At 38.5% G+C, this 14230-nt stretch overlaps 1 protein-coding gene across 3 annotated transcripts in view; it reads right to left on the reverse strand.

Annotated features, from left to right (window-relative positions):
• Positions 1-14230, reverse strand: part of PLCH2 (phospholipase C eta 2) — a 1923638-nt gene that overhangs the window by 204384 nt on the left and 1705024 nt on the right. For all 3 annotated transcript variants that reach the window (XM_044062990.1, XM_044062992.1, XM_044062991.1), the window contains exon 20: positions 5883-6029. In XM_044062990.1, coding sequence (XP_043918925.1) covers positions 5883-6029 — 147 coding nt within the window. The remainder of the gene's footprint in view (positions 1-5882; positions 6030-14230) is intronic.

Consider the following 14230-nt stretch of genomic DNA (forward strand, 5'->3'; position numbering starts at 1 on the left):
CTGGGTAATGTCCAGACTTCCTCAGAAGTTAAACACAAATTCTTGTAAGATTTAAAAACCCCACGTTACATGACTTAAACAAGTGGGTGGTAATAAACCAAAATTTTCATTAAAAGGCTAATGATGATTTCATTTTAAACACCAAATAACATAATATGATAAAATGACAAAGTAACTACTCTGAAGGTCAACAGCAATTCCTTTTAACAAATACATATTGCACGTAAGGAGACATAAACACTCTACAATATTCTAAAATGTTCTAAAATGTCCCAAACCCATGAAGTGTCCGTACTTTCTTCTAAAAGAAATTAAAGTACTTTCATTTTAAAAACGAAGACAAACTATACACTACCGTTCTAAACTAATGTTCAATTGCGTGCTATCTATGCAGCACCTTCAAAAGTCCTAAGGGCTCTAATTTAAGCACCAATAGTAGTCCTTTAAAGTGTAGTCATTTAAAATACATGATCCTAAAGGACATATGTTAAAAAACATGTGCCTTTTTATATTTCACTTCTCCTTGAATATCTGAAAGGCTTAAGGCAAAATAAGTTTCGCATTTTACACAAATAACCTCTTTCCTAATGAAATTATGTGTATTTTAAGTGAACATTAGTTTATTCATTCCTAATATATATGAATCATTCCTACTACTATTTGATTTGTTAAAATTAGCAATTAACTTCTTCTTCTTCTTTCGGCTGCTCCCGTTAGGGGTTGCCACAGCAGATCAACTGTTTCCACAATATATTTAAAAGTGTATGTGTAAAACTTAATTGATGAATATTTAAACTAATATTTAAAATGTTTAATTAATGCATACTCAGTAATGTAGTGAATTATGTGTGGTTAAATCTATTAACTATTAAAAGAATAAATATATAAAGTAACTGTAATAGGTGTATGTAAAAATAACATATGTCACTGATACAAGTCTCAACATGTACCAAGATGCTTAAACACACATATATAAAAATACATAATCACATGTAAACAAATAGTCATGTTCCATAACTATTACACAAACTCCACTCCACACACCTTCAGATAAAAACAACTCTGATCCAAAACAATACCAAAACAGCAAAATCTTCAGAAGTCAGGAATCGAAAAACAGGAACCAAAGTCAAATCCATAACTATGCTCATGTTCACCTTAGTAAACTCTTAAATTTTAAAATACATGCTAATGAGTAAATTTCATCTAGGCCTGGGGGACTACAAGCATCCAGTCTAAGCTGCCATCTCAACTCACTTTTTTCAAAGAGCAGTTTAACAATATTATTCTCCATAAGCCTTCTACTGTTCTGAGGAGCTACTTGTGTTATAACCTTAAACCTAAAAGAATGGTCCAGGTATTCCTCACAGTGTCTTGCTAAAGTGTTGTCTGTTTTGTGCTTATTAATAGCACAGGTGTATTCGTAGATCCTTTCACACAGTCTACGGTCGGTCTTACCGACATTGAATGCCGGACAGCCATGGCACTGTGCCAAATATACTACTGATTTAGAATTGCAATTGAACTTGTCCCTAGGTTGGTAAACCATATTCCTGATCCAGAACCTATTGCCCACCTCAATGTACCTACAATAACGACATGAGTCACATCTATACATGCCTGCATTACCCTTAGTCGGTCTCCATAGTATTTCCAACAAACTTTTCATGTTCTTGCCCCTCCTATAAGTAATGGTTGGGTGTTCCCCTATTTTTTTTTAAAAATGTCTTTGTCCACAGACATTAGATACCAATATTTCCTTACTATCCTTTGAATCTCTTCAGCCTCTGGGCTATATGTTATCACCAACGTGAGGGAATAAGAATTACTAGTACTATTCAATGTGTCATTATTACTTGATTCTACATCTATTTGCTGTACTAACATAGTTACCTTACTTGTCATCCCTCCCAGTGAACTTTTACTCAGTATGGGTTTGTATACCCCATTACTTCTTTTTAACTGAACTTCATTAATAATACTAGTCAAGAGGTTATTGGGGTAGCCTTTATACAGGAACATTCCTCTTAATTTATCACATTCCTCCCTGAAGTCCTCTTCACAAGTAAACATCCTCACAGCTCGTACTAACTGCCCCTTCATCACCGATTTTTTTTCTGGTGGGGGGGATGGGAGTTGGAAAATACAGGAATGAATTCGAGTAAGAGTTTTTCCTGTATATCCCAACTATGCATTTTTGTTCCTGAATGTTCTTTTCAAGTTCAACATCTAAATATTTATTTATTTATTTATTATTTTGTTTACCAGGAGTTTATGATATCCATTAAAAAAGAAGTTTTTTTTTCAAGTCCTGGGAGAAAAAAAAAAAAAAAACACACACAAAAAATAGGTACAAAACAATTTAAAAAAAAGCTTAAAAAGAGGGCCAGAGGAATAACAATAGATAGCTTAGATACTTCTACAAATGTAAAATAGGATATAGTGGATTTTATTTTCATGAAAATCCTTTGTAAATAGTAAAAAACTCGTTGTGCCATTAAAAAATTCCACTATATTACTGGCTACATTACTATCACCATCGACTATTGTGTCATCCAGGAATTTAGTATAAAAAACAATTTTTTCCATCCACATACTATTATAAACATACTTAGTTTCCCAATATGCCATTACTAGATTAGAAAAACTAGATCCACAAGGAGACCCCATAGCAACTCCAATTTTTTGGAGATAAAACTTATCATCGAGGAGGATAAAATTATACTTTAGAATAATACCCAATAACTCTTCTACAAGTCTCAGTTCATTCTCAGTCACCCCCTTTATTCTAGGAAATTCAAGGACCCATTCAATACCTAGGTCGTGGGGGATGGACGAGTAGAGATCACAAACATCTACTGTAAGGAAGTTACATTCTCCCTTAAAACCTAATGTATTAATCTGCCCAAGAAAAGACCACGAATCCTTACAAATCTGCCTTTCTTTACTCACAAATTTTTTAAGCAAAGCGTCCACTACTTTAGCACACGGGTAAGTGATGGACTGTCTTGCATCTACCAAGGCTCTCATTGGTGGATTGGAGGTCCTTTTGTGGATCTTTGGTACACCAAAAAGGGAGGGTAGCTTCGGGGATAACATTGTGAGGAAGTGGTTTAGATGGACATCAATTAGACCGTCAATAAATAAGTCATTAATAAACATTCTTATCCTATTGTAAGCAATATTTAATTCATTTAGGCTTACTTCCTTATATGTTTCTTTTTCCAACAGTTGTTTCATTTTCCTAGTATAGTGTTCATTGTTCATTACCACTAAGCCCCCTCCCTTGTCCGGTTTCATAAATCGAATGGGGAGACTCCGAAAAGATGACAGTAAGAATCTTTCCTCGGGGGACAAGTTGTCTCTGGTCACATTGCTCTTTTTACTTGAAAGGGCATTCCTAAACTCATGTTCACACAAGGGTTCATACATACTGATTAAGGAGTTTGTTGGTAGATTAAATGTACTCGCAGTTCTGAGTTCATTGTTACTATATGTAGTGTTACCCAGAAGTACTGCTAGATTTAACTTCCTTATAAATAGTTTAAGGTCAATTAAGAGGTCAGCCAAGTCATTCTTACTTGTAGGAACAAATGTTAAGCCCTTTGCAAATAGCTCTACCAATTTACTATCGATAGTATACTCAGTGTAGTTGTATATTTTAAAATCGCCTTCTGCATTAAGGACAGTCCTGCAAGAATACAGTTTATCGGGCCCTACCCACACTTACCTTAACCCAGTCCGTAACCTCCATTCTCATACTTACCTTACCCCGGTCCATAACCTTCCCACCACAGTAGAGTAAATAGCGAAGCCATTGAATGGACAACCAAAATCTTACCCTAGGTAAGATTTCGAAGTTCCGTGGCTTCGCTATTTTGAGTTTTTGACAAAAACGGGTCGATATTATAACATTTGAAGTTTAAAAACTTTGATACTATAATATAGACCCCTATAACTATAGAAACACAGTATACACCGACATATAGCTATAGCTGTATGTCGGTGTATACTGTGTTTCTCCAAGTAACACAATAAAAGAAACAATAAGTGCAACAACTATTGATGCTTTTATAACAAACTATGTTAACTAAATGAAAATGAAAGATAATGAAATATTGCAAAGTGTGTGTGTGTGTGTGTGTGTGTGTGTGTGTGTGTGTGTGTGTGTGTGTGTATATATATATATATATATATATATATATATATATATCATGGGTAAAGCAAAAATAAGGTGAAGCAAATAAAGTCTTCAGCTTATTCTTTAGAAAAAATTTACATGCAGATAATGAAGCATGTATATAAAATACTTGCTTGGAAGGAAGCACGTGACACGATTGCAGTCACAGCTGTACCACTTCAACATGTAAACAGCATGTGATGTGATGGCAGTAACAGCTGTACCAGTTCAGTATGTAAACAGCATGTAATGTGTTGGCAGTCACAGCTGTACCAGTTCAGCATGTGACAAGATGGCAGTCACAGCTCTACCATTTCAGCATGTAAACAGCATATGCCAGATGGCAATCACAGCTGTACCAGTTCAGCATGCGAACAGCATGGTGACAAGATGGCAGTCACAGCTCTACCAGTTCAGCATGTAAACAGCAGCAGGGACAAGATGGCAGTCACAGCTCTACCAGTTCAGCATGTGAACAGCAGCAGGGACAAGATGGCAGTCACAGCTCTACCAGTTCAGCAGGTAAACAGCAGCAGGAGAGTAATGTGTAAGTTCAGAGAAAAAAATGGTGAATTTTTTTTTTACATTTATTCTGGAGAACTGAGAACTTCTTCTGGCACTTTTTTTTGTACACATTTTGACTGACAATGCCAGCCAATTTATTCTAGTGTATGATGAATGTCAAATGGGTTTCCATACTTTACCATGAACTTTAAATCCTCTCCTGTAATATTGGTCATCCTTATAACACATCAGTAGGTAAATTCCCAGCTGGAACCACACATAAGACGCCATGTTGTACAGAGGCTAAGAGTATAATCATGCATTCATGGTACTAGGCTTTAATTGGTTTAGCAAGTTCTTTATTGGCGTAGGCAGACTGTTTATCCCATGTTACAATTTCACTTAAGGTCCTGACAACAGGGCTTGCTTGTATATTGTCCAGGGAGGCATGGACATGTGTATACTGCTTTTTTCATTGGCACAAATGTTGCATCCCTCCGCCTCCACCTCTGTAATATACAAGCTACTTGTCAATATCCACCCCTTTTAGTTTGTATAGCAATTAGTCATTATGGAACTAATCAAAATTAAGCATTAAAAGTACAGCAAAAACAACTTTTTGCTGATGAAACTATATGGCAATGTGTGTAGCAGCTAGATATTACCCATCATGTCCACCGTGTTGATGTAGAAAGTGATTGGAGTGACACATCATTTACTAGAGATTTCATTGTGTCCCATTTCAAAGATGGGGTATTTCTTCAAATTTGCCACATTTCCTGAGCTGCTGTTACTCTGGAGGTGATTACATTCATTAAAACCATCAAGGGAATGAAGCCCACTTCAAGAGGTGTGTAGAGAGTTTGCCGCACTCACACTTTACTTTTAGTATTCTTTTTAATATTTTTGTTTTGTAATTTCAATGGAAGTGTTCCGTCAGTGAAAATGGTCTGCAAAATTGCCCACACCCTTCCACATTACATAGCTATAAATTTCTTAACTGTATCTGTTTTTTTTTTATATTGTGTCTGAGAGAGGACATACAAGTAGGCACATTAGACAATTCTATAAAGTTAACACAATATGCTTGTTTAGAAATAAGGTGAGCTGCTTTGAAAACCATATAGTCATTCACATAATTAAAATCAAAGCTGGCCATTTTTATTACTAGTATGTATACTTTAAACTGCGATATTACCAGGCATCATACTGTTCACTGCTAAGGTCCTCTGTCCAATGAAGTCCCGTCCTATAGGATCATGGTCCCACACAAGGAAACGGATCAGTGCAAGTTCAGGCATGTGCAATATAAACACTAGTGTCTCTTCCCACATTGGGTTGAAACCTAAAGGCATTAAGACATTAAACAGGTTATTTTCTACTCCTGAAATTAATTTACATTATAAAATATTGAAAACAGGATCAGACTGACATGTACTACAAATAATGGTTTGGCAAATTACAACAGTTTATTAATGCTCTCTTATCATAGCTGTCATTTTTGTTAATTTATTTCTGAATTAATAACTTCAAAATGAGTTGATGAGATATCAGTATTGATACTTAAATACTTAAATACTTACAATTTTCATACAACCATAATCTCATATGTGATAGTTCCAAAAGGACAAAAATGGAAATGCTGTTTTATGTTGAAGGTTATAATTCATAGGTTCATAGGTAGGTACTAGGCTATCGGCCCTGGGGCCTATACAAGCCCAGCCAAAAAGGTACCCTGGCTTTTGCCACCCAAGAAAATTATTTTCCTGTGCCACTGTCGAGCAGAGCCACAGAGGTGATCCCAGGGGTGAATTTCCTATTTCCCATCCAATCATCAAGATTTTTCTTGAAGAGTGCTAATGAGGAGCTTTGTTTGATATAGATAGGTAGTTTATTCCAGAGTATGGGAAGTCTCTGTGACAGGAATCTATCCCTCCGGCATGTTCTGTTTATTGTCGTGACAAGGTTTAGGTCCCTAGAGCATGTAGCTCGGAGAGATTGGAATTTCTTTAAGTGGAGCATGTCCAACAGTTCTGGGTTTAACATAGCTTTGTATGTTAGGCAGAGATCACCTCTGAGTAGGCGATATGCGACGGAGTAAAGCTGGAGTTTTTTGAGACGGTCAGCGTAGGGCATCTGTTTGAGGCCAGTAATCCTCTTTGTGAGGTATTTCTGCGGCCTTTCCAGTTGTTGGAAATGTCTTGTGAGGTACATACCAAAAGGGGCATTGTACTCTATAATGGATCTAATGAGTGATGAGTAGACAGGAACAATGACCTCTTTTTTTCTGGATGAGAAACCTTTTTTGATGAGGTGTGCCACTTAGAAGGATTTCTTGACTACTGTGGCAATGTGATTATCAAAGGAGAGACTACTGTCCACCTATGTCCCAAGGTCTCTTATCACACTTTCGGTGTTAAGTATACTACCACCTATGTTGTAGTTCATGGGTACAGAGTTTTTACCAAAGGGGATGACAATGCACTTTTTGGCATTGAGCTTGAGGCCATGGCTTTGACACCAGGCATCTGTCTCAGTGAGGCCCTTTTGTGGGATGTCCACATCATTAGGAGTTTTGATTATGGCTCCTAGTTTGCAGTCATCTGTGAACTTCATTAGCCAAAGACCTTCTGTGTTAGCCTGTACTTCAGAGAAGTAGATACCAAACAGGAGAGGACCCAGGACTGAACCCTGTGGTACTCCACTTGTCACTGGTCTGAAGTCGGATTTGGAGTTTGCTACTTTCACAGTGTGGGTTCTGTCAGTGAGCCAGTTGGCAACCCATCTTGTGACATAGGGATTTATACTTAGTTTAGTGAGTTTATCTATAATTCCAGAGTGGGGGATGGTGTCAAAAGCCTTGGCAAGATCTAGATAGGCTGTGTGAACCACCTTACCCTTGTCTACGGCTTTGGTGACTGCTTCAAAGAAGTCTATCAGGTTTAGGAGACATGATCTGCCTTTTACAAACCCAAACTGGGTGGGATCCAGAGTTTGGAGATTACCAATGTCTTTGTTTATAAGTTCCATGATGATACATTCCATGGCCTTGCAGACCAGGCTCGTCAGGCTAATGGGGTGGTAGTTCCTGGGGTCTGTGGTGGCTCCCCCCTTGTGGAGTGGGATAACCATTGCTGTGCGCCATTCGGCAGGCACAAAGCCTGAGGTGAGGCTATGATTGGACATGGTACTTAGGTGGGGTGCCAGTTCATTCTGTAGTTCATGTAGAACGCAGCCTGGGATGTTGTCTGGTCCCATGGATGCTGTGTTCTTGGCTTTGGAGAGTGTGGTTTTCACCTGTACAGCCATAATTACAGGAACTTTGCATTCTTCCGGTACAGAGATGGGCTCTTTAGGGGGTGAGAGGGGGGTAAAGTTAGCACTGAACCTATCTGCCAGGATGTTGGCAATGTCAGTTGGGTCTGTATATTTAGTGCCATTGTGCTGTAACTCAGAGCAGATCTGAGTATTACCATTCCGATTCTTGACATAGCTATAGAATGCTTTGTGGTTGTCTTTAGAATCAGTGGCAATTTTGTTTTCGTAACTAGCTTTGGAGGATTTTATCAGGAATCGCAGCTTCTTACTGAGGCTGACCAGAGAGCTCCTCCACTCGAGGGATTTTACTCTCTTTTGCAAGAGTTTCTTCCTTCTGTTGCACAGTTTGTTTATGGCAGGAGACCACCAGATTGGCTTCCTTTTTTTGGGGGATAGCGTCTTGGTTCTGTTTGGGATAGCACGATCCATGCACTCATGTAAGTGCTTATAAAGAGCAATTGTGTAGGATTCAGTAGTCGTAACTGTATTGTCCATCTGCATGGGTATCATGAAGTTCACCACTTCTGTCTTAAGAAGCATGAAGCTGGCTTTGGAGAAATTTTTTATTATGGTTTCCTTAATGGGGGGTGGAGGCAGGATGTGGATATCTAAGGTAATTAGCTTATGGTCGGATCGGACCAATGAGGCATTGACTTCAGGTGTGGAACACCGGTCACTCATATTGGTAATGACTAGATCTAGGATATTGTTGCCCCTGGTGGGGGTGTGGATAAGTTGATCCAGGGCAATGGAGTTTATGAATTCCAGAAAGCGTTGAGCGAAGGAGTTGGTACACGAGTAGTTTTCCCAGTTAATGGTGGGGTAGTTGAAATCGCCCATTATTAGGGTGTTTGGTTGAACCTTAATATTTTCCAGTACATCAAAAAAAGAGGAGTGGGAATCCTGGGGCATAGTGGGTGATCTGTAGCAAGCTACAATTTGGATTGCAGTTTTGCCCAGAGTTAGTTTCACTTGGATAACCTCGGATGCATTATGCTGAGCAACTAGCCTGGAGGTGTGGATATCCTTAATGAATATGGATACACCTCCACCTTTGGTGTTCCGATCCAGGTTACATGGCCGAAAAGTGTGGTATGAGTTACAGCCTGGTAGTGCAGGTGTGCTCTCTGGAGCCTTGAACCAGGTCTCAGTCACTGCACAGATATTGATGTTCTCCATTTTAAGGAGTGCCTCAAGTGAGTGTATTTTGAGATTTAGACTTCTGGCATTGAGTAGCATCACCCTCAGTTTTTGCTTGCCTGTTCCTGTTACGGTGGTGAATTTGTCATTTGCACCTTCCCTAAAAAAGGCACTATAGGGGCGGCAAGAACCTTAGCCAGTATCCGGAATCCCAGGGGTGACAGGTGCAGGCCATCTCTGGCAAAGCACCATGGTCTATCGACCATGTCATCCCATGCAAACAGATAATGGATCCCTTTAGAATGGCACCAGAAGCTTAGCCAATTGTTGAAGTCAATCATTTTGTCCTTGTACTGCGGCATCATTCTGGGTGATGGCAGAATGCTACTCAGGGCTAGGGTCATACCTGCCTGGGCTACAAGATCAGAGAGCTCTTCCATGTCTCTTTTCTTGTAGTCCAGGGAGGTACGTCTCAGGTCGTTCACACCAATATGGACAATGACAGAGTCATATTTGTACTTGTTGTGGAGTGACATGAGTGCGTGGGTTATGTGGCGGATCCTGGCACCCGACAAGCAGCTTACAGTAACCTTCTCCTTGTTTAGCCTGGTGAGTGGGACATCAGTGTGCCTGACTATAGAGTCGCCTATGACTAGCGTGTTGGGTATGTTGTTTTGCCTTATTGGCTGTGGTTGAGTGGCACACTGAGTCTGCGGGCTTTGTGTCATTTGGGTTGTGTTGGAGGGTGGTGGTTGCTTGCATTTCTGCTTTGGAAGTCTCTGTTTTTTGAGCAGATTATTATTGAGAGCCTCCACAAATGTTTTTGTATTTCTATGTGTGGATTTTGGTGGTGTAGATTTAGTGAGACTATGTGATGAGTGTGGTGTGGTGCAAGTGTTTACCTTCTCCTCTTGGCTGTCAAGTTCAGTCTTGATTGGAGAGAGCTTTACCTCCAGTTTGGCTAGATAAGTGCATCTCTCACAGGTTGTAGTGTTGGGTGGTATTTAATATAAGGTTAACACTCGGTCAGAAGTTATATCAGCATGGTGATTCTGAATATTTTCTGGACAAGTAATTTCTTTTGTGTAACAAAAAAGAAAAAAAGTTTCAAATCCTGACAGGAAGGCAGGTAGGCAGGTAAGAGTACAAGACAACTAAACCTGAAAACAAGTGCTATATTCTGGGAGGTCTCTCTCAAAATGTTGTTAAATAAGAACTTTTCTTTGTAATATGGCAAAAATTCCTCTGAAAGTTTATGAAAATATTTCTGCTTTGAGAGCTGTCTATAATAGGCAATGATGTTACAGATTGTTGAAAATCACGAGGCTAAAGTGAAAGAGTGACTGAAAAATAACGAAAACAAGAACTGGTAAAAATCATAAATGCACAGAACCATTCAAAATGTGGCCCACTCAAGGAAGGAGTTTGAAACAGAGATTAAAAGACCCACATAGATTTTCTACCCCCAGGGAAGAAAACGCAGGTGTACCACTGACACACAGAGAAAATGAGCAACATGTGTACATGCAAAAAAAAAAAAGTTGAGAATCAGAGTACTGTAACCAACATATTTATTTTATCTCCACCTTTTCATTTCTAGCAAAGACAGCATATGGTAAAACTTACTGTACAATATGCAGCATTGCATTAACTCAAATAAATGAAATACTCTAGTACAAATTGTAACAATTTTCTTACAGGTTATTGGTGTAACACACACAGCACAATCCTACAGTTACACTTTGACAAATTCAGGAGTGACTAGTTATAGTTTCCGATGCAATGAAATTTAAAAAGTAAGAGATGTAAATGTTTTGCTAGATGTCACTGACAAACAAAACGAAGATAACAGGATAGAGAGAGAGGGAGACAGGCAGACAGTAAGTGATGTTGCTGAATGACTTGCACATGTGGGTATAGGAGTACCATAAGGTCCTAGGCTACGTAGTATGTAGTTACCCAGTGTAGCACTACACTATTAAGATATAGTCAAACTCAGGAGTTGTGGCACATGCAACCTTGAATTACTGCTACAGAGAAAGCGAGACAGACAGAAAGTGATGCTGCTGAACGACTTGCACATGTGGGAGTCAGGAGTTGTGGTACATTCAACCTTTAATTACTGCTACAAGAGTTGCAGAGTACATTCACAGGGATGCAAACACACACCCATAGAAAACACAAGCAGATCCACACAAGTGTAGGTGTCTCATAGTGGTTATACACCCCCTCTTCATTCTCCATTTACTTTTTAACCTAGTAGAAAAAGTAAACATAACATCAGCAGCTGGCCGATTACTTAATATTATTTGTTTCATTATATATGACTTAAATAAATGTTGCTAGTTGGAAATGGCATTAATGCTTGAACCAGTATCCCTAAGTTCCATGTTTGTAAATGCTAAACTGTTTGGTATTATTATTATATTACTTTAGTATTTAGTATTTTTAGTATTAGTTTAGTATTATTATTATTATATTACTTTGTGATCCTTGAATAGTAATATACAGAGCAGATATGCAGAGCATGGACTGCTATGATTACATCTCAGACAACAGTAAAAGGACAAACGTATTAAGTGATTTTCTGACATCAGAAAGACATGTTACATGTCTTTGTTAAGCATCTGTAAGCATTGTTAAAATCAGATCTCACTCTGGGGAATGACAGCAGTCTGCTGTTCAACAGATAATTGTGGTAGAAGGTAAATCAGCTTTACGAGTTGTTAAATATTTTGCCCTGCCATACTTGTAGACAAAATATGTGCAGAACGAGGTGTATAACAAATTTTAAAGCCATAGGTTCTTAAAAGAGGCACTTTATTTCTGCATGCTGGTTATTTGACAGTGGTAAAGTTTTTATCAGCCTTCCAAGGCTTTAGATGCTTGTAAAACACTTTGTACTCTCTGTCTATGTCTTGAATACATAATAAATTAATTATGATCAGAAACCTGTTCATAATCTTCTATATTGCCACAAGTGCTTAATATTAGTGTCAGCTGTAATTTTTAAAATTGTCTTAGAGGCATCTGTATTCTGTCTTGGTTTGTTCATATATTTACCCAAATGTGCTTTACCTTGAGACACTCAGAAAAGAATCTCTGGACCTCCTTGCCCACCAGATTCTGCAGTGACCAGGACTGGCCTTTAGAAGGTAAAGCTGCAGCAGTGATATTCTCTTCATTTGAAGGCTTGCAATTAATTTTGTCATCCACTCCAGTGTGCTTAAAGGCCTAGTCTATCATCTCACTTGGGGTGTGAATCTAGTCAGTTATTTCCATCTGAAAATACTTTGGTTGTCCGTCCAGACATCTCTGGTTACATATATGGTCACCTAATCATACTGGGGAATTCTTAAAGTTGTCATTCACTGTTAGCATAGGTGAGTTGCAGGGAAGTTTTGCTTTTAAAACTCAGTCTAGCAGGCCCTTCACCTTCTATTTGTTGAGCAGTTTCCGAGTAGTCAGCTTGTCTTCTCAATGTATGTCTCATATCAACTGTATATATTAACAACTGAATCTTTTAGCAGATTTTATCCAGTTGCAGTTGGTTCACACTATAGTCTTCTGTCAACACTTGCTTTTGTTCAATAAAATCTCTCAATAGACTCTGATTCATATATTGAAACTGATGCTGCAAACTTTTTTTTTACACTAATCTGAATTTACATAGATTCATAATTAGTTACAAGGCATGCAGTCTGGGAGTCCATTAATGGGCCTAACCCAAATTCCATATTTCCTCAAAGCACTGTGTGGCTAAGAGATTTGCTCAAGGTCACACAGCAGGCAAATAAAAGCTGAAAAAAATCGCACAGTATACTACTAGCTTGTAATCAGCTCATAGTCTTACTCCTCTGCACCAACTGCCAGACTAGAGCATAAATCCCTGTTCAGGAATTAAATAGCTGGCTTAACTTTGATGGGTACAGGGATGGCACTGGCAAGCAAAAAGAAAATCTGCAATGTGCTGCAGGGCTTTGTCATCAAGGCTTGTAGCTTTACAAATCAGAGAACTTGTCCATTCATGCTTTGTTTGTGAGGTATGAAATTAAAGGTTTTAACACCATTTAGCTTCAAAGCTGTTTTTTAAATCCTTCTTGCATAAACTTACATACACATCATCTTACACAACCTTAGACCATTAAACTTGGCTAGGCTTAGAAAAAGGACCCCCCCTCCCCAGGTAGTTAGCCAGGTAACAGTCAATGAATCTATAATAATCTGTCCAGCCAGGCTGATCCTTACAGACGTTATCCATAATCAGAATATAGTGTTTCCGATGTCTATACTAATAGCTTTAAACTATCCTGATTAACTATCACGATCCACTATTCACTACTGAATTTAGGATCACAATGACTGGATCTAAAAGGTCAATAGAAATATACTGCCATGGGGCAGATGACAATTCATAAATATACAGGTGTGTTGGAGTTGGAGTTTTGTGGAGCATATGAACCAATGCAGCTGTCAATGAGCCTTGAATCACCTTGCTGTCTCAAGCTATCAAAACTTCAGAGAATTGACTTTACCATCACCAGGTGCTCTTATATACGCACAGCATCTTAGCATTTATTAATGTAAGTTTGCTGGAAATCCAGCTCTAGAGCCTGTTACATGCAGCAAATGGTGCCATAATTTTCCTAGCTTCCATCTTCTATGCACTTCATCCTTTTAAGCCATTTGAAATGTATTTAATTTTACTAATTTTATTTTCTGCACTGTAACAAATGGTCTTTATGTCATGTTAATTAATGTTTTTTTTCCTGCAGCAATTCCCCATTTGTTGTAAGTTTTATATGTTGGCAAGTGACATGCAACTCTGAAAATTAATCTCCAGCTCAAAGGTAGGTTTGACATACTTAAAAATAAGGACATTGGCAGAAATATCCATAAATAAATGCTCTAAGTATTTAATCTGTGGTGGTGGTGCTGCGGTAGTGTTGTCGCCTCACAGTAAGATGCTGTCCGGTTCGATTCTCAGCTACAGCGTCTTTTGCGTGGAGACATGCGTGAATGGGCGTACCTTCGTTGAAGGTTGTGCATCAGGGCTGGCAACTCGGCACATAAAAATCAACTGCCAAT

The sequence above is a fragment of the Protopterus annectens genome, chromosome 2.part1 (assembly GCF_019279795.1).
Source record: "Protopterus annectens isolate FY-2018-M chromosome 2.part1, PAN1.0, whole genome shotgun sequence".
In the NCBI taxonomy this organism is placed as follows: Eukaryota; Metazoa; Chordata; order Ceratodontiformes; family Protopteridae; genus Protopterus; species Protopterus annectens.